General features: G+C 46.8%; 2 protein-coding genes across 4 annotated transcripts; both read left to right on the forward strand.

Annotated features, from left to right (window-relative positions):
* Window positions 1–961: 961 nt before the first annotated feature.
* Window positions 962–8792, forward strand: SERPINF2 (serpin family F member 2). 2 transcript variants are annotated; one of them, XM_051809795.1, is made up of 9 exons: window positions 962–1092; window positions 2198–2255; window positions 2919–2981; window positions 3899–4313; window positions 4604–4747; window positions 4953–5156; window positions 6005–6147; window positions 6730–6934; window positions 7726–8792. In XM_051809795.1, exons 1-9 carry the CDS (start codon window positions 1073–1075, stop codon window positions 8049–8051), a joined length of 1578 nt encoding a protein of 525 aa, XP_051665755.1. In that variant the 5' UTR covers window positions 962–1072; the 3' UTR covers window positions 8052–8792. The 2 variants fall into 2 exon arrangements, with proteins under 2 accessions (XP_051665755.1, XP_051665756.1); XM_051809796.1 differs by lacking the exon at window positions 962–1092 and adding an exon at window positions 1569–1732.
* Window positions 8793–12548: 3756 nt separating this feature from the next.
* On the forward strand, window positions 12549–19969 carry SERPINF1 (serpin family F member 1). 2 transcript variants are annotated; one of them, XM_051809804.1, is made up of 9 exons: window positions 12592–12677; window positions 14202–14218; window positions 15141–15226; window positions 15629–15827; window positions 15908–16063; window positions 16900–17103; window positions 17867–18009; window positions 18633–18843; window positions 19214–19969. In XM_051809804.1, exons 3-9 carry the CDS (start codon window positions 15149–15151, stop codon window positions 19471–19473), a joined length of 1251 nt encoding a protein of 416 aa, XP_051665764.1. In that variant the 5' UTR covers window positions 12592–12677; window positions 14202–14218; window positions 15141–15148; the 3' UTR covers window positions 19474–19969. The 2 variants fall into 2 exon arrangements, with proteins under 2 accessions (XP_051665763.1, XP_051665764.1); XM_051809803.1 differs by lacking the exon at window positions 14202–14218 and having other exon boundaries at window positions 12549–12677.
* The last annotated feature ends 64 nt before the right edge of the window (window positions 19970–20033 follow it).

Consider the following 20033-nt stretch of genomic DNA (forward strand, 5'->3'; position numbering starts at 1 on the left):
GGGCACCTCTTTTGTTCTGGGGGAGCTGGAGGAGGGATGCTGTGAAGATGCCCTGGATGTAAGGTAGGACTGCTGCACAAGGACTTGGATTTGCTTTCCAATGGGAATTAGTTCCTCATGTTGCAGCAGAATGTCCCAAAGTAGTTTGTGGTTGCAGAGCTCAGACCTGTCTCCTCCTTCCCAGTGTCTGGGGTGAGTTTGGGAACCAAGACTTACTGCAAGGAATGGATGACTGGAAGAACTGTGATCCCATTAGCATTCCCCACTGCTCTTTAGTGACTCCTCTCCCACTGAGGACACAGACAGAAGGTGGGAAGGATCACCATCACTTCTGGATACAGCACAAAACCACACAGGACAGGACTGCTGGAATTCTGCCCGTGCCTGAGACTATTCCTCCATGCCCCAGCAGTGTGTGCGTGCTGTGGAGCCTGGCACCCGGGCCAGCTGCCCTGGCAGAGCTCTGGAGCGTGCTGTGCCCCAGGGGAGGGACCAGCTGCTCTTGGCTCAGCCCAGCCTGGGCATCACACCCTCCCTCTCCATGTGTGGCCACGGGGACCCTGGGCACCTGCCATCTGTTAAACTGGTGCCTTGCGCTGGCTGCAGCAGAAGCAGCTGTGATGCAGGGAGTGAAGAACTGGGGTTTTCTGCAAGGAAAATTCCAAAACCAGAGAGCCCTGTGGCAATAAATACCAAGCCCTGCATTTTCACTGAGGGTTATGAATAAAAGAGCACATTCCCAGCACGGGGAGTGAGGGGAAAGTGGAGCCGCTACTCGGGACAACTGACTTCGCACGTTACTTTTGCTGATGAGAGATTTGGAGCTGGTGAACTCAATATTAATGTTGTCTTGAGGATACAGCAGCCCAAAGTGTCTCCCCATCTCTAGATGCACCACGAATTCACTCTTCTCCTCCAAACAAATGTTTAACCGGATGCTGTAGGTCAATATTTGCCTGCCAGGTTCTCAAACAGGGGGTGGTGCCGAAGGTCGCTGCCGTGGTGCACTGGACAAGAGCTGTGTGCCCCAGGCAGAGCTGTCAGCTGGGCTAAAGCAGGTGCCAGCTCCAACATGGACATGAACAAGCTCAGGTAAGGGGCAAATAAAAGGTTTGATATAAATGAGTGCTCCTCCAGTGAGCAGTAGTGCCCCTCCGGGAGAGTGGAGTGAATTTGGCAGAGGGTTAACGGATGAGGCACCACCAGGGAGGAACAGGGTACTCAGGGTTATATGTGGCTGCAGGATTTGGGGTGAGGGAGGAGGGGAAATGAAATGGCCCCAAGTTTTGCTTCTTCCACTTGGCAACTGGGGTCTTAGCCCAGCAGTTTTGGGTCAAGTGAGGACTGCTTGGAGAGTGGAAAGCAGCCCCAGGAATTAAGTATGGCAGTTGTGTTGAGGGCTGGGCTTTGGCACACTGACTTTGTGTTAAGAAAAAGATATGTTATTTTTGTTTGAAAGGGAAAAGTGGCTGGGTGAAGCATTGGCCAGGGAATGGGTGGGGTTTTGTCCGTGACCCTGGAAGCCCTGATCCCACTGTCCCAATACAGGAATTGGACTGCGGGGGTGGGAGAGGCTGGGTTTGCCAGCAAGGGGGGAAGGCAAGTGCTGGGAAGGGGAGGACTCTCCATTCCAGGACATATTGCCGAGAAACTGCTCTGGAATTGCCTTTTCCACCTGCAAAGTCCCTCTCAGGCAGCACCTGCTTAAGTGCCTGCAGCCCCACCGAGGCAGGTCAGTATCCCTTCTCCCAAGAGCCCTGGGCTCAGCTGAGGATGCTGTGCCCATATCTCAGTGGTTTCCATGGGAAAGAAGCAGAGGGTCTTGTCTCCTTCCAGAGGCACAGTGTGTGCAGCACTGATTAGGGAAATACCATTTGCAAGCCAGAGAAACGAGGGCAATGGGGTCAGACACGCAGGATCCAAGCGGGAGAGCGTCATGTAGGAGCCTGGCTGTGGTTGCAGCTCTGCTCCAGTGGGGTCCCTGGTCCTCTCTGATTTCGCTGCCTTGGCGTCAGACCCAGGAGTCCTGTGTTGTTTCTTTGCAGCATTGTGCATCTCCCTATTGCTTTCTGTGAGCTCCTGTGCCAACCTGTTTGGCCAGGTTGATAATTTTCTCCCTGTAGACCTGAAAAGGCTCAGCTCACTGCTGCCAGGCAGCTGGAAATAACTTTTCTCTCGGCTGGCTCTTCTGTTCCAGAAATATGGTGTTCCTCTGGGGTCTGCTCTGCCTATCTGCTCTGCACAGCCTCCTAAGGGTAAGTTCTCACTCCAGCGAGGTGGGGGTGTGAGCACAGCCTCTCCCCACCAGCAAAGGGCAAGGGCAGTGTGGTGGCTCCCTGCACCAGACCATGGGGCAAATATCACCCAGTGCTGCTGCATGAGAAGCCCTGGAAGGCAGATTGGTGGAGGTGCTTCTCTGCTGTGGCTTAACCAGCAAGGTTTCTTATCTTTTACCCAGATAAGATAGCTGTGGATATTATCATTATTCATATTTCTGTAGAAAATCTTTGGAAACTTGGCTTCAACTGTATTTAGTGACTGTGACTCTCAGGCATTAACAGGAGGTTGTTTAATAACAGCCGTTAATTTCCCCTCCCCATTTTAAATTTGGATCCTTGTCAGATCTGAGATTGCAAAACTGCACTGCTCACTCTCTAGAGGATACTTTATTTTGTATTCGTCTGGCCTGACCCCTTTCTAAACAAATCCAGTGTTTGCAGTCTGTCCCAGCTCCTGCTTGCTTCCACCTCCCCACGTCAGACTCCACTGCCTCTGGGTCTGCATCTTAAAGCCCTGCCTGGGCTATTGCCCTGTGGGGAACTGCTACAGCCAGGAGTAGGAGTGGGACCAACTCTGAAAATTCAGAGGGAATTATCAGAGACCTGACTTTTTTCCTTTATTGATTTTTTTTCCTACAGTTTTCTTTGGCACATGCCATTGACCAACAGCGTCTCCTCCTAGACAAAGATGGGAAGCTGAAGGTAAGCAGTGACTGATTCCACCCAAGTGGACTGAAGTTATGCTGTGGTGTTTGCAATGGTTTTCCAGCTTGTCCTGAGATAGATGAACCCAGACAGTGAAATCCAGTAGTGCCAGTGCCTTGAGAAAGTCCATCTTTCATTCCCTCCTGTGGCCAACACAATGCTCCCTCACACTAGAAGCTCCAGCCTAAATAACTGGGCAAAGTATGGAGTTAACATTAGTACTGGTATGTACAGGGGCTGGCAGGTGGATGATTTAATTTCTGATTGATAAGGAAAGGTGAGGATCCTCACCAGCTGTGAGGATGACAGGGAGAAAGACTCGTAGCTCATGCAACCCATTGAGCCTGGGGTGTTTAAGACCGTGAAAATATGAGGAGAGCAGTGGCAGTGCTACAGGCTGAAGCCTAGAAAAGTGGAAAATGAAGAAATCTGGAAAGAAGAGGGATGTAATAGAACAGACAGGTCAAGAAAACACAGATGCCTGGAGGAGGAATTGAGCCAAACTGGATCAGGGCTGTGACAGTAGTAGAGGGTGCTGACCGGTGCGTGAGGCAGATGGGCACTGCCAAAATGTGTGAGGGGAGGAGGTGAGATCAAGGCTGAGGACGATGGATCTATAAACACTGAAGGCACAGGACGTGTGCTGAGCAGGTGGTAGGTCTTGCCCTCAAGCTTGCCTGCAGCAGGCCCTGAGAGCAAGTGGAGGAGGAACCACTCAGTCCATTTTCACAGGATATAAGCCCTTCTCTCTTCCAAACTCATTGAGGTGCTTTTAAACTCAATGTTAAGCAAAAACACAAGAGCAGAGGAGGTGGAGAGTTTGCTCAGTCCCTTTAGGTGTGCAGTAAGGCCCATGAGGGAGGGTGTCACTGTGCTCCTGCTTTTCCCGTGCTATCCTTCATGTTTCTCCTCAGGATGTGAAAAGTGCTGGAATTGTACAGTCTGATCTGCTGAGACCCAACCCAACCCTGCCAGATGCAAAGCTGGTAGAATTTACTTATGACAGCTCCCAGGAGATTGGTGGACCCGTGTCACCATTTGCCACCAACCTTCCAGACACAAGGGATGATAGGAACCTAGAAGATGAACCCACAGCTGGGGCCGGGGGCTGTCATGAAAACAAACTACCTGGGGAAGTTGCCTCTCCTGAAGAAGGAGAGGCTGAAGATAAAAGCTGTGAGATGACTTGGAAGAAAAGCCAGAGGCTGGCAGATGGCTTGGTGAGATTCAGCATCGATCTCCTGAGAGAGGTCCAGCTGGAATCCAACAGAACCAATGTGATCCTGTCGCCCCTCAGCATCGCTCTCGCCTTGTCTCACCTGGCACTGGGTAACTTCTTAGCTACAAACTCACCATTTCCTGCCCTTCCCCATACCCTCTCCCAAAGGCACTAGCAAACAGTGTGCAAAATGCAAATTAAATACAGTCCCTTCCACTTATCTTTACTCCTGCAGCTTTAATTAGGTATGATTACAATTGAAGCTGCCCTCTGAGGCTCCCACTTTCAGACTTCTCCAGCCTCTTTTGTAAGGCACAGCATGTTTCTAACAGGAGGCAGCCAGAGTAACATCCCTGTTTTCCACTGCATGGGCACGACCTAACAGGAATTTGATTTTTAGGAGCAGCAGATCAGACAGAGAAGCATTTGCTGGAGGTGATGCACCTGGAGTCTGTGCCCTGTCTCCACCACATGCTGGGCACCCTTCGCAGAAGGCTCAGCGAGTCCACCCTCAGCCTGGCATCGCGTCTGTACCTGCAGAAAGGTCAGAGCTGGCACAGGGGGGTCTGTACTGGTGTAGGATAAAACTCCCAGTGACAGAGAGTGATGGAAGCACACTGCCATACTGGGAGACATCTCTGTTTCCCTAAGCACTCCTCCCGGGAGTGTCACGCCACTGGCTGAGCCACTGAGCAAACAAACCCTTTCCATGTCCAATGACTTAATGTAGAATTCTACCCCTCTGACAGGATTTGAGGTGAAAGAGAAGTTCCTGGAGGATTCAGAGAAATTCTATGGAGCAAAGCCCATGACCCTTTCTGGGATCAGTGAGAATGACCTTGTAGCCATCAACAACTGGGTAAAGGAAGCGACTCGTGGGCAAATACCCACCTTCCTACAGCAGCTCCCTGAAAACACGGTGATGCTCTTGCTCAATGCAATCCATTTCCATGGTGAGCTCCACAGGCTTTCCTTATTTTCCAAGAGAAATAGTTAGAAATCTAGTTTTCTGCAAGCCCTGTAGCTGAACAGCACCTCCTTTCCTTGCTTCCTGCTAGTCAATCTGCTTGTTCTTGTACATCTGCTGTTCCTCTTGCTTAGATTTCTCTACAGAGATGATTCCCAACTGCTTCACATGTGCTAAAAATGTTACTTGACAGCAGAGTCCGAATGCAGCAGGTGGGACCTGCAGTGCCTTTGCCTCCTGGTTCAGGATCCCAGGCAGTGGCACATCCCTGCTCATCTAGTCCTAACTTGATGATCTTAAAGGTCTTTTCTAACCTAAATAATTCTGTGATTAACCAGGTCACATGCAACTCACTACACACCCACCACAGAGCTCAGAGGCAGCTTCTGTGGATCTCCTTCTGACTACAGCACAGTGGTCAGGCACATCTTCCTCTTTTAATTCCCTGAGGGCTGTGCACAGACCAAACACCTCCAGTGTCAGTCTACAAATGCTTTGCCTTGGTCTTGGAGCAGTGTTTCACCCTATGCAGCACAAAGGCAATACTCCTCAGTTTTCAAAGCACAAACATTGTTTCTTTTATCTCCATAGCCTTCGCTGGTCTCCCACACTGAGGCATGAGGATTTATCCTTGTTCTTTTTGTTATTTCACAGTCCCTCTCTGGATGATAAGAGTTTCCTGCTGTCAGGGCTCTTCCAGCCTTGGTACTGACTTCTCTTTGCTGTATTTCTACTTGCCTGGCACTGTCTGCCTTGTTAGAGAACTCAGCTCAGCAGTTTCTGTTTTTCTACCCAAATTTAACTGTGTTGATTTCAAAACTTTTCTTTTGACAGGGTTTTGGAGGAATAAGTTTAATGCTAGCTTGACTGAGACAGATGTATTCCACCTTGACAATAAGTTTGTGGTCCCAGTTGAGATGATGAAAGCCCACCAATACCCCCTGAGCTGGTTTACACTGGAGTCCCAGGACATTCAGGTAGGGCTCTCACAAGAGCATTGCAAGTTTTGATTGGAATTTCCTCTTATGGTATTTTACTGACTGCAAGTATTCTTAAAAAAAAAAAAAAGTTTTTTTAACAGTCACAGCACTCAAAAATTTAATAATCATCCCTCATCCTTGCTTCTAGTAAGAATATTGGATCTTCACTCTCAGTCTCTGGGAAAAAAACACAAAGAGATATTCCCACTAAGTGGGAATTAATAGTTTTAAAGCCCTGAGTTAAAGATAAATGAGGAAACACACAAAGGAATTCTCTGGGACAGTGTACTGTTGAAGTGCTTCAGAATACAGCCAGAGTGGGTACAATGTTTGTGCCCATGGGCTTCCACTCTGCCATGTGCTCAATCTTTACCACTCAGTGGCTGCTACTAAAATCTAATGCTGTTATTCCAACGAATTTTCTCTTCTGGAGAAATCAGATCCCTCCTTCTCACCACAGTCTTCATCCGATAGCAAGACTGGCTCTGTAGACCAACTGGAAAAAGACTAAATTAAAAGCATCACTTTCTGGATTTTCCTTCCTTTTCCATAAATTCTTCTGGTTGGTTTTATTTCCAGGTGGCCAAGTTTCCCTTTAAGAGTAATGTGAGTTTTGTGGTCATTGTACCAAACCAGTATACCCGGAATCCCTCTCATGTGCTGGAGAACTTCCCTTACAAACAACTATGCAGGCTTTTCCCCAAAGAGGTGCCCACCACAGTGAAGATCCCAAAAATAAAATTGGACTACCAGCTGGAACTCAACAAGGTTCTCAGTCAAATGGGTAAGGCCTCTTTGCACAGAACAAGCCAAGCTGTTCAATCTATGGCATCTGTTCACTGACACTTAAAACTGCCACCCTTGTTTCTAAAGCTGTGCCTCACAGCTTGCTCCAGAACTCCAAACTCTCCCATCCCTTCTTCCTCTCCTCCTCCTTACTCTTTGCTTGCCTAGCACCAAATGTTTTGCTCCAACAAGATGATACTACAGAGAAGGCAGCGTTCACAGTTTCTCCATTCCCCTCCTTGTAGCCAAGACCAACTTCCTCCTGTGCATCAATCTTTATCTCTTACTTTGTCATTTAATGCACTGTCCAGGACATGGAAATCGCCAACAGAGAAAATTCAGATCACAAAACTTGGCACTGAAATAAAACACCAGGCACTGCCTTTCCAGATGAGAATAATTTAAGAGTTCATTTTGTTTTGCAGAATTGCTTAAAAAAATAATCTCTGTAAAAATGTTTCCAGCCTAGCGAGAAAGAGCCTTCAGACTTGCTGCTGCTTTTTAAGGATGACTTTAAGTTTTACACTACTATTCTAAACGAGGTGGACAAAGCTTGTGAAACCTGTTCTGGTTTTGGCACCCTCAGCTCTTCATACAGAAAGAGACTGGGGAACCTGCCTAGACTGCAGTTTTGTTTCTCTTCCCTGTCAGTTCTCCAGGCCTTCATGGTGGGCAACACACGTAGCAACAGAGCAGGGAATTGCTTTCTTCAGACAGCTCTGAGAAAAATCAGAGCTGGTGGCACCAGCTGGGGAAGGTTAACTTTAACTTCATCTTCTTTCTCTGTAGGCCTCCAGGAGCTGTTCACAAGCCCAAATCTGCAGAAGATCACAGATGAGCCTCTCTTTGTGTCCAGTGTGCAGCACCAGTCCACCATGGAGCTTAAAGAGGATGGGGTGGAAGCATCTGCTGCAACCAGCGTCGCGCTGTCCCGCTCGGTCTCTGTCTTCAGCCTCGACCGGCCCTTTGTCTTCATTATCTTTGAGGATGAAACGGGCATCCCGCTTTTCATAGGCAGTGTCCAGAACCCCAACCCCAGTGCTGCTCCCCAGATCCAAGAGCCACGGGACTCACGTGAAGCCACAGATGCCAATAAGTACCACGTGCCCAAATAAGAGAGGAGTAGAATCTAAGTGTTCTGGGACTGCGACCTGACCCTCTGGACCAGCTGAGAGAGGCCTCCTGCCCTCAGAGACCTCCCTCTGAGGCCATGGGGGGCAATTCCTTACTATTTTCCTTTACAGATCCCTAGAGACCAGTCCTGGGATAGCCCATTCCAGCCCTGACAAGCTTCTCCAGGCTGAGGTTCCCCTCTGTTAAACCTGAAAAGCTTGCTTTCCCTGGATTTCCCTTCCAGGGCTCTCAGTCATGGAAGGGAGACTTTCTTGTCCCCAGACTGTTATTAGAGTCTTTATTAAGATCTTATTAGAGTCCCCCATAGCCTGGAATCATCATTAGCATCTGGCAGCTTGGACAACAGCCAGAGATATATTAATATGGCTCTTCCTTCCGCAGTTCCTGGGAACATGTCTCCCTCAATGTTCCTCTGAAAACCATCTGTGCCCACCTAGAAAACGACCTCTAGAGCAACTGGACTAGTAACCAGTTGTCTTCTCTAGGATGAGTCACAGCCACTTCCAGGCACAGGCTCTTTTAAAAGATTCCCTTTTCCCACTCCTTGGCAATTTGGATTTGATGTAGGAGGCTCTGCAGTGGGAAACCACTTTGGATCCTTATCTGCAGCCCTTTTCCGGGAAACTCTAGAGGTTGGGTAATGCTAGATTTTTCAAGACATATTTTATAAAGTGTTTTTTAGTAATTTTTATGTTGGCAGAATAATAAAGAATAAAGCAGAATATATTTGCTGAAGGTGTTGCATTGAAGGACACAACTGAGAAAGGAAAAAGACACAGAAGTTGAATAATTGCAAAGTTTGGGGGAAAAAAACGTCTGGGCACTAGAGAAGGAAAGATAGGAGAGGCTCTGGCAAAGGATCTGCTTTTTGTTACACCTCATCACAGAGGACAACAGGGGCTGTGAGGTGAAATGGCAAATCTGTAAAGGCTCTCCAAGGACTGAGTCCAACAAGTTTTGGGCATCTCACCTGCCAGGTGTGCACGGGATGCTCTCTGGGTCAGAGCTGGCTGTGTAAGATGGCAGAATTCCCTGAACTAGGGCACGAGCTCAGTGGCACAGGGTCAGGAGGGTATTTTGCCTGTGAGCAGCAATGCAGGGATAAGTAGGAATGTGACAGCTCTTAACCTTTCTCTTGGGTAAAACCTGACAATTGCTGGGATCTGCTCAGAGGGTCAAAGGTGCTGACCAGCATCTGTTAATTGCAGGTTGTCCTTTATTGGGATACTCCTGACTCCACAGTGCTGTAGATGGCTGGGACAGAATCCAAGGAAAGCAGAGCAGATTTTGACACCTGTAGCTGAATGTCACTGCTTTTGCCCTATTTTGGCAAAAGACAACATCCTGTTACAGCTTCACTTTTGTCTGAGATGGGAACAGCCCATCACAAACCCTGAAATGAGTCTTTGTTCCAAGGCAGTGGTGCACTATCATGAAAGCTCATGAGGCCCTGGCACAGGTTGCCCAGAAAAGCTGTGGCTGCCCCATCCCTGGAAGTGTCCAAGGACAGCTTGGACGAGGCTTAGAGCAATCTGGTCTAGTGGTAGATGTCCCTGTCCATGGCAGGAGGGTTGGAGCAAGATGATTTTTAAGGTCCCTTCCAACCCAAACCACTCTGTGATTCTATGAAAGAATCTTGCAAACCCTCTACCCAACCAAGCCATCCTACCACTTAAAAATATTGGCCTAGCTCACCACACCCCTGCCATGCTGCAGCTCTTTCTGTACAGAACAACTCCTGTCCATAGTAGATTCTGGTTCCAAGCCCCCCAGATTCTGGGTAAAAAGGATGGTGCCCTGTTTTTGCGAAACAGCAGTTACAGAGCCCAGGGGCCACCCTTCTGGCAGCGTTTTCCTCACTGGGGAAGTCTGCCTTCCCTCAAAGGAAGGAGCAGAATGCTTCTGGGAGCCTCCGTCCCTGAATAGTCTGCACCATCTGCTGGCATAAGAGAAGGACTGACTCACTAACCATGAATTCTGGGGATGCAGGCGACTTTGGGGAATAAAAAGTCCCGGCTCCAACCTGCAATTATGCATTTCTCCCAGTCTAAAAGGGGAAGAATGGCTGAAGATAATGCCTACCCCTCTAACCAGTGTAATAACACATACCCTTCAAAAAGAGGCTGTAATTACAGGGCCAGGCAATTTTAACAAGTAAACCCACAAGAATTCAGCCCTACTATGAGGGCACAGCTCTAGCCCACAGGGAACATTTTAGCTTATTTATTTATACAGATTCATTCCTAACATTCAGAAATACCATTCCATGCCTTAGGTAAGTCTTGCCTTGGCTACTGCAACCTCCCCGAATGCCACCCTCTTGCACTGCAACCTCTGCATAATTTGAAACTCAAGTCTTTTGACGCCTCTGCCTTCCAGCTCCCCCTTCTACAAAGTTTTTTCCCTTGTTCTCAGTTTCCTGAACAGCTTGGTTCTTATTTCCTATTTTCTCTCCTGTTGCCATCACTCCTCCTCCAAGCTATTCTTGTCAAACTATTAATTTCATCTTATTTGACAGTACAGCAGCCCTCCATGACTGTGCTTCGCTCAACAAATTATCAGTTACACCAACCATAAGACTCTTTTTCACTCCACCGGCTTTCCAGAAGAGGCAGTTTGTAAAATGCAAAGTAATATTAATGTCTCTGCTCAGGAATTTCCACTTTGCATTGCTAAAGCTTTCATTTTGACTGAGCTGTACTCTGAAAAGACATGACTAGCACAGGGCGTCTGCTCTATCCATCTGCACCACTGGCTCAGAATATCAAATAAGTCTCAATATCTTTAATATTAGATGTATTTTTTCCTTACCAGAGCAAATTCATATCATCAGTACTTCCACAGCTGAAGTGAGCAATGTTCAGACAGCATATTGAACCCAAACCAGAACAACAGTAAAATGTTTGTATTGATTTAACAAAACTGATTTTGTTAGATGAGTTTAATGCACCATTTCAGGGATACCCTTCACCTACAGGAATAAAACTGGTCTTTCATAACATTCTATGCAACTACCACTCTGATTTAAACAATTTAAAATGAAACCTATATTTAAACAGATGGGAGTTCATTTGAAGATAGAGACGAGACATAAAAACTTCTATAGTGGTCCTTCCATAAAGGGCATTTTAATACCACAAATAAGGTTTCAAAAAGAGATGAAAACCACCAGAAAATATCTCCACAGCCAACACCCCCACTTCTGGGCTGAGGATGGTACATTAACAAGCACAAACATCTCTCTGCAGATGATTTCTCACAGAGCAAGCTGAGAAGCAGCTGAAAGCAGAGCTGTTAGCCTTCTTGCTAGAAAGGGTCACCTTTGAAGCACTGACTAATCAAAGGGCAGACGACCTGGTTTGCTTTTCCAGCTTGCAAAACCAGCAGCTAATGCATCTCTAAACTCATCCTTTCCCCTTTGCTGAGTGCAGCACACTTGAGGAACTCCTCATTACCTGCCAGCAGCGAGCCTGGCAGCCCAAAGAGTTATCCCAGTTCAAGACTGGGGGCACTGACAGTACTGCCTACAATTTACTTCCAGCATTTCCAAGCAGACAAACAGCTGGATCAGGTTAGCTACGTGTCCAGTTAGCCCAGTATCCTGGCTCTCCCAGTATCCAGTAAAAAATGACTGTGGAGAAGAAAGCCAAGAATGACTAAGGACAAGGAAAACCAACTGTTCTCTGGTTGTACTGCCCAGCTGCTGAGTCTGATGTTACATCTGACCACTGTCAGCCTTCAGGGGACCTGTCTTCCACTAATTTGGTTTGGGTTGTTTTTTTTACCCTCAAATCTGTTTATCTTTCATATTATGCAGAATCTAGTAACAATGAGTTTTACAATTTAATACTTATTAAAAATACACTCCCTTGATTTAAATGTGCACTGATGGGTGCTCCCCTTGAGTCTTCTATTGCAAATAATAATGAAACCCCTCTGCCCCTTTCCTTTCTCCAGATCATTTGTCATTCTGTAAGCTCCTACAAGATTCTCTTAATTAATCTTTTTTTAACAAGTCGTTGGCTTTTTAGCTTCTTTCTTTTTCCGCCAAAAACTTAAAGCCAATTATGTTAATGACTTCTTGTTAACTAGTAACTATCACTGGATACAAGCAGTTCAGAGCATCTTCCCCTTAACTGCCTTAAACAACAGAATCCTGCTTCCACTTTGTAAGTCTCTCCATTAGATCTTGGACATAGATCCATAAATCCATTAAACACTGCTGCATTAACCATACCTCTGAGACAAAAGAAATTCCCTGATGTGACATATGGCAAAACTGCTGGGATAAACGACTTGCTCAAACAGGGCAGGGAGCATTTGCCTCTCCAGCCTTTGCTTCACCCACAACACTGCCCTGAGCACAGGGAGCACATTTGTCTTGGAAAAAAGGGTTAAAAAATTAGTGCAATTCAGTGGGAGAGTGGCAGCAGCAGAAAATGGGAGCAGAGCACTTTAAGAGAGCCCTGGGAAGCTGTAACCTGAAGCCTGCCGAAGGCTGGGCTGGGGGAAGCAGCAAAAAGCAGATGTGGCTGCACCAAACCCACACTGTCCTCGACTCACACCCGCTGGGAGCCCCTGACAGCAGCGGCAGAGAGGAGCCCGAGGTAAGGGACAGCTCAGGGCAGCTCACCTGTGCCCACTGCCAGCGGTGAGGGGAGCACAGGGCAGGGGCTGAGGCTGGGGAGCTCTCAGAGCACCTGGGAAATGGGAAGAATGGTTCTCGTGCAGGTGTTAAAAGGTGTGATTCCCACCAAGAGACCTCACCAGGGATTGGGAGCCACCAGCACCAGCTTTGCCTCCGGGGCTGAACTGTGCTTGGGAACTGGGGTGGTTTTCTGCCTTTCCTGCATCTGCCTTGCAGCTTTTTCTCTGTGATGGTAACAAGTTTGGTGACAGTCAAATCCTCTAGAGCTGGTAGCTGCAGGATGCTTCAGGAGTGCTGTGAGGTGGAATGAGCAGAGTGAGCAGTCTGAACTCATGGCTCATGTTTCACAGCACCTCTAAAGGCAGAAGCGTTTATAAACGATGTGAGACTTGTACCATTGTAGAGGGAAAGTAAAGTATTTCCTTTGCACCTGCAGGCCTTCACAAATCGACAACTCCCAGACACAAAGTAACTTCTCAGCTCATTTCTCAAAGTTTTCTTCCTGTACCTTCCTGACTGTAACATCACACGCTGTTGCTCCTTCTCGTCTCTTTAAAGACAGCCACAGATTTTAATATCATGCCTGAAACATCCCACCTCTCTCCAACCAAATTCTTTTCTCTGCATTGCTGGCTGTGTGCTAAGAGAAATACAAATAGAATCCAGATGTTCAGGCCAATTCAAACGCAAAAGGCTTTGTCTTTTTAAAATGGAAACTGCTTTTTGGCAAAGTTTGAGAAATATGAAGCTGGTGACAGTACTGGCAAAAACAATACAATCTGCAAAACCAATCTCCGTTCTCGTGGTCCCAGGAGCTCAGTGTAGTTGGAAGCAGGGGTTGTGTTGAGGTTATTTTTTTTTTCTTCAGAAAAAAGGTTATGCTCCATGGAAAACCTTCATCTCTAAACTAGACTGGGCCAAATCTCTTCCTCTCAGCATGCAAGAATACAGCTTGGTGCAGGCATCCTCACAGAGCCCTCGCTAAGGCCTGTTTAACTGAGACTCACGCAGGGCTTCTGTCATCTCTCTTCCAGCATGGTGCCTGTTCCCTGTAAAACTCTGCAGTGATAGGAGCAATCCCAACATTATATCCACTATCATACCACCAAATGCACTGGTTTGTTCCAGATAATAAATTCCTCTTGATCCACATCTTCTGCACCAGAAACCTCATCTACTCAGCAGCTGGGATAGCAGCAGGTCGCAGGATGCAAGTGCACAGGGAAAAGAGGGTACCACTTCTGTGTTGCACTGACTGAACGCAGATGAAAACTTAAAACCTTCACTGTGGTGCCTTTTTCTCCATGGGAGAGCTGCCTCCAGAAGAAAAGACAGGAAAGGGAAACAGAGAACTGCCTTTCACTCTGCCTGAACTGAGTCCTGAACTGGGGCTGTTGTAGCCACGTGTATTTCTAGCAGCAGGCATGTCTTCTTTGCAGCTGAAGTTAATCTGAAACACATGTTCTTTCTCTGATTTCTCTAGATGCCTGGATGACAAGGGTTAGTTAAATACAACCCTCTTCCTTTAATTTCTGGGAATCTATCTAAACATTGCTTCAGACCAGCCTCGGTGGCGTCTATTCTCGGGGGCATGACACTGCAGCAGCTCTGGTTTACCCACAGCAAAACCTTGGTTACTCACTGCCCTTTGGACCAGACAGATCTGTCTGGAAGGGCCACATATACCAGTACTGGAGTGATGAAAAGTGGATTCCACAGAAGGAACTGCTCTGGGGAGTTTGGTACTTTTCTCCTCCCTCTGTTAAAAAGATTGAATAAGTCAAGGTCTGTCTTTCACTTTTTCTCTAGATCTGGCCCAGCATTAGGTATTTACTCCTCCTCTCCTTATTGTCTTTTAAGAAAACTCTTCTATTTTACTTGATCAAATTGCAAATAAGAAGCAAAGGATGCACACAGGCTGTGCAGCCTTTCAGGTATGTGCAGACACAAGAAACATGCCAAACTACTAACTGAGGTAGGTAGCTTGTGTAGCAGAGCAGTAACCAGTCAATGCTGTCTTCTGCCCTGTTAAACAATATGGATTTGGTACCTTTTATAAATGAAGACTTGAATTCTTTTAAGTCTCAAACTCAGAAGAAATGATTTGGTGCTTTTCTGGACCTTGGCACTCAGAAACTGCCAACATCAGTGTGGTTTGGGCCACACACATCTGCTTTTGTGCTCAGGCACACCCACAGTGTGTGTTTGCCCAATTTTAAAGTCACTGGGGCCAGGCTGGCTGGGTATTTCCAACTAGAGAATAAAACTTAAGCTAAGATCAGGTGTGTGTTTCACAATTGGAAGGACAAGCAGCAGCATGTGTCACTGCAGTTCCTGTCACAACCAGGTACAGTGAATACTAGTGGTAGAAGTGTATTTGCTTGGTTGCTCAAACTCTCTCTGCCATGTTCTTACCCTGTAGGTTCAGGCATGCAGATTCCAGCGGTTCTCCTTTTCCTGGGTCTCTTAACTGTCCCAAGCAGAACCCAGAACTCAGCTACTGAGCAGGTGAGTAGGAGACAATAGGCAAAGAGTGAGGGAGAGATACTTGGAGCAGGTAATTTAATTGTAGAGAATCTTATGCAAGGATTAAGCACTACCCTCCTAAGTTACTAGGATTTTATTTAGCAGCATAATGAGACTAACTCCTGCTTTACCTAGATAAAACCACAGCAGTTACATCAGGGGATGACCACGAGGCAGAAACAGTGGATTTCAAATTCAGTGGTGCCTTTGGCTTTCCTGGGACACTTAAAGTAACTGTTCCCACACTCACCTCCGAGATTAAGCCAGTATTTCTGTACATCACAGGAGAGTACCTGTAGATTGTTTGCCTTTGACACGTTTATCACAACCGCGCCCGCCCTTGTAAACTGCAAGTCTAACCAAAGTGCTCCCTGTGCCTGCCAGAACTCTGCCACCGCTGATGGAGCCAACGCTGGCGAGGAAGAGGAAGATCCATTCTACAAGACCCCTGTAAACAAGCTGGCAGCTGCAGTCTCCAACTTTGGCTACGACCTGTACCGCCAGCAGTCCAGCCGCACAGCCACCGCCAACGTGCTGCTGTCTCCCTTCAGCCTGGCTACTGCACTTTCTGGTCTCTCACTTGGTGAGTTCTTGCCCAGTTTCCTCACACACCATTTGGTTTGACAGGCTGTCCCTCACTGTTGTTGTTGTTGCTCTTGGCAGGTGCTGGAGAACGAACCGAAGATGTGATTTCTCGTGCTCTCTTCTACGATCTGCTCAACAAAGCTGAGGTCCATGACACTTACAAGGACCTCCTGAGCAGCGTGACTGGACCAGAGAAGAGCATGAAAAGTGCCTCCCGGATCATCTTGGAGAAAAGTAAAAGTCCTTCTTCCCCTCTCTTACATTTTACCTAAATAACTAGCAGCAGGTAGTTATTTAGGTGTGTGTATACACACACACACACACACACACACATGCACACTGAATAACACAGCACTAACAACTGTGGCTCTGACATTCTCCTGAGCCAGGATGCAGACAGTGCATGGAATGCTCCTGCTGCTTCAGAGAGCCTGGAGAGTTTGTGTGCACCTAAATAAAACACCAGACATGCACACAAAGACAATGGGGATGGAGCAGTTAATGTGCAAAAAGTCCTAAAAAGAAACTTGCTGAGAATTTTGCCTTCACTCCAGGCTGTCTGGCAGGTGTTGCTGGCTTCCAGGAACCACAGATCACATTTTCTATTTGTGATAACATTCAGCCATATTCCTTTGTTTAATTCCTTGCAGAGCTATTTTAAATGTCTGCTCTTGGCATGCAATAAACATCTGCTGAGAAAGCTAAGAGCTATCTTTTGGAACCTGCTGGTTCCAAGAATCCAATAGGTTGAGTAAGCTGTACCCATAAAGCAGGCTGGAGAAAGAAGAAAGGCTGATGTTGGAATAGCTGTGTCCAAGCCTTCGGTTCTTATCTCCTTTTTTCACTTTTCAGAAGAGAGTTATCCCACACTCCAGCACGGGTGGCTGTAGGATTTGGATCAGTTTCCTCGATGGGCCTTCAGTTATTCTTTTTCAAAGCAGGTTTCTGTATATACACAGCCACAGATATTTTTTTGAGAGACCTGCTGCTGGGTTTTAGATTGCAATGTGCTGCCTTGAGATTGTTTTGGTAAGGGAGCTTGCTGCAATATCCATGTTTTTGTTCCCCAGGACTCAGGGCAAAGCCTGGATTTTACAGCCAACTAGAGAAGTCCTACAAGATGCGTCTGAGGGCACTAAGTGGCAATACCCAGTTAGACCTGCAAGAAATCAACAACTGGGTCCGGCAGCAGACAAAGGGAAGGATTATGAGGTTCATGAAGGACATGCCCTCAGATGTCAGCATTCTCCTTGCTGGGGCTGCTCACTTCAAGGGTAAGAATGTTGTGTACTTGGATACAGAGAGAGTCCATTAAGCATGTGTGAGAAGAGGAATGCTCTCAGTTCCAATAAAGCAAACAGACTGCCAGAGACACAGAGTGTGAGAAGAAAGTATTTGAGAACGTTTAGTAAAGAAGAAAAAACACACACTACCTGAACAGAAACAGTCCTGAGGGAGGAATTATTACTCTTAGGAAGCTGAGTCTTGATCTGTTTGCAGTAAGAGACCAGAGAAGAAAGTTTAAGCTCACAAAACTCCAGAATATCACCACTTAGGGAAGGCACAGCTCAGAGTGTTCTGAGCCTTTTTACCACTGTAGAGGGAATGGAAGGAGATACTAGAGAGCTGTTCTAAAACATGCTGTAAGCCAGTGTCCTGGAGAATTATTGCTTAGAGACAAGGAGCAAAATAAAGGGTGGGGAGAGAAGCACTTTATATGCATTGACACAACTGTTACCCTTTAAAATAGTTTTGTAATTACATAAGTAGACAGCAACTTCCCAATAGCTACTCCACCCATACATACACTGTCTTGATTATTTATTTGCCATTTAGCCAATTCTCAGATGAAAAGGAGGGGCCAAAGATGGCAGTAAATCAGTAGCTCCAATCAGTCTATTTCTATCCCTGTTATGCCTCAACTCTCAAAGCTCAAATACTGTATATTAAAGCACAAGATTATTCAGCCACAGACATAAGCCTGGTTTCATATACTATTATTCCAGAAAATCCTCCCTTTTATATTTTAAAAAACAGGGACATGGAAAACCAAGTTTGACACCAAGAAGACTGCCCTGAAGGACTTCCATCTGGATGAGGACAGAACTGTGAAGGTGTCCATGATGTCAGACCCCAAAGCCATACTGCGATATGGCTTTGACTCAGAACTCAACTGCAAGGTCAGAGAGCAAATATTACATAAGATCTCCTAAACCTACTGAGGAGCAGGTTCAGCTACACCTACCTGTTAACCCATTCCAGAAGATAGCCTTGCTCTTCCCATCAGCTAGTTTTGCAATCCCTATTTTGAAAGGCAGTATGTTGATTCTTAGGATATCCTGCTTCTACATCAGCTATGTGACAAGCAGTGCATAATTTAAATAATGCCCAGGTCCTACCAGTCTGTATTGCTTGACTTAAAGTTGGGCAAGAAGGGCAGGGCACACTCCTTAAAATTTTTCCATCTCTACCTCTTTCAACTAATTTTTCACTGTAGCATGAGCTCAAAGATGTTCTAGCTGAGAATCCCCCAGAGCAATGCTGCAGGATTCAACAGGTGAGAGAGCACTTGCCATATAACAGCAGGAAAAGTGCAGCATGGGTGGATGGAAAGCCTGGGGAAAAGCCAGAGGGGTCAGGAAGCATCATGTTGGACAAAAGCAAACAGGAAGGAAGAACAAATGCTAACTGGAAAGGCTGACCAGGCACTCAAGATTCAGGACTGTGCCTGGTACAGAATGGGTAAAACTGTTTATGGTTGATGTGACCCTTTCTTCTTTCTCTCTTATCTCTGGCTTTGCAGATTGCCCAACTGCCACTGACAGAGGGAATCAGTGCCATGTTCTTCCTGCCTACCAGGGTGACCCAAAATATGACTCTGATTGAGGAAAGCCTCACTTCGGAGTTTGTCCACGATGTAGACAAGGAGCTGAAGACAGTCCATGCTGTGCTAAGCTTGCCCAAACTAAAGCTGAACTATGAAGAGGCACTTGGCAGCACATTAAAGGAGACAAGTATGTACATCACACCCCCTTTACAGACTGCCAGGGCTTGAAGCAGTGGGCAAGTTGCTTCCTGCTCTCAGAAGAATATGAAGCTGGTGGGTTATTAGTTAGGTCAGTGTGTAGAGATTTCACCAGCAACTAAATAATCATGCCCAGGACTCCTCAGCTTTTTATCACATCTCTTCATCATGCTCATACAATGCTTCTGAGATTGAGAGGGTGAAGCTCAGTACAAACAGGTGTAAGCTGCTCCTCTCTGTATCCCCAGTAAACTCTGCCAGAGCAGCTCCGTGCCCTCCTGGATCACGGCATTAGCTGTGCTGCTCCCCCACCCGCAATCCATGCTTTCAGCTAATGGAATTCTCTTTCTTTCCTCCAGGGCTCCAATCTCTTTTCACCTCACCTGACTTCACCAAGATTTCTGCCAAGCCTCTTAAGTTATCTCATGTGCAACACAAGGCAATGCTGGAGCTTAGTGAAGATGGGGAAAGATCCACACCAAATCCTGTGGCGAACGCTGCTCGTCTGACCTTCCCCATAGAATATCACGTGGACAGACCTTTCCTTCTTGTACTGCGAGATGACACCACTGGAACCCTCCTCTTTATTGGCAAGATCCTGGATCCCAGGGGTGTTTAGATCCCATCACAATAATCTGCAATGGTAGGGCCCAAATGGAAAGGGTGGTATTGGGAGGGATACTGACTCCCTGCTCTGCTGCACAAAGACACAACTTGCAAATCTTATGCCTTCATGCTGCAATAAAAGAGCTTTTGCTATTAATCTCAGCAAGGCCCAGTATTCTCCCTTGAAAGATTGTCTGCCTACATCCTGTGCCTTCACTCCCAATTTCCCCAGTGAGCCATAATGCAGTTCTGTGTCCCAAAAGCAAGAAATACCTGGTGTATACTGCATTCTTCCCTATCCCGCTCTCCAACCTCACACCAGTTGTTGATACCGAATTCCTCATTACTGACAGACCTGTGCTGGAGCCCTCCAGGTTCTGCAGTGCCCCCTCTTATAGGCTGTAAGTTTGCACTTCCCAGCCTGCTGCCTCACCCCTCCCAACTACTTACATTTGACACTGGCAAGAAAAGTGCTTCACAGTATTAAAAATAGAAGGCAGTGTGCTCTGGATGACTGTACGTTCATAATGCTCAGGGTACCACACAGGGGAGAGTCACACTTCATACACAAGC

The sequence above is a fragment of the Manacus candei genome, unplaced genomic scaffold, assembly GCF_025592945.1.
Source record: "Manacus candei isolate 608988 ecotype Guabito, Panama unplaced genomic scaffold, ASM2559294v1 h1tg000076l, whole genome shotgun sequence".
Taxonomy (NCBI): domain Eukaryota; kingdom Metazoa; phylum Chordata; class Aves; order Passeriformes; family Pipridae; genus Manacus; species Manacus candei.

What these genes read in the sequence shown, in the direction of transcription:
- SERPINF2 (XM_051809795.1), top strand. Translation starts at nt 1,073, where the DNA reads ATGGACATGAACAAGCTCAG. An exon ending in ATGGACATGAACAAGCTCAG is followed by an intron (nt 1,093 to 2,197) that starts GTAAGGGGCAAA and finishes CTTCTGTTCCAG; the next exon opens with AAATATGGTGTTCCTCTGGG. An exon ending in GCGTCTGTACCTGCAGAAAG is followed by an intron (nt 4,748 to 4,952) that starts GTCAGAGCTGGC and finishes CCCCTCTGACAG; the next exon opens with GATTTGAGGTGAAAGAGAAG.
- SERPINF1 (XM_051809803.1), top strand. Translation starts at nt 15,149, where the DNA reads ATGCAGATTCCAGCGGTTCTCCTTTTCCTGGGTCTCTTAACTGTCCCA. An exon ending in AGAACTCAGCTACTGAGCAG is followed by an intron (nt 15,227 to 15,628) that starts GTGAGTAGGAGA and finishes TGTGCCTGCCAG; the next exon opens with AACTCTGCCACCGCTGATGG. An exon ending in CAGCACATTAAAGGAGACAA is followed by an intron (nt 18,844 to 19,213) that starts GTATGTACATCA and finishes TCTTTCCTCCAG; the next exon opens with GGCTCCAATCTCTTTTCACC.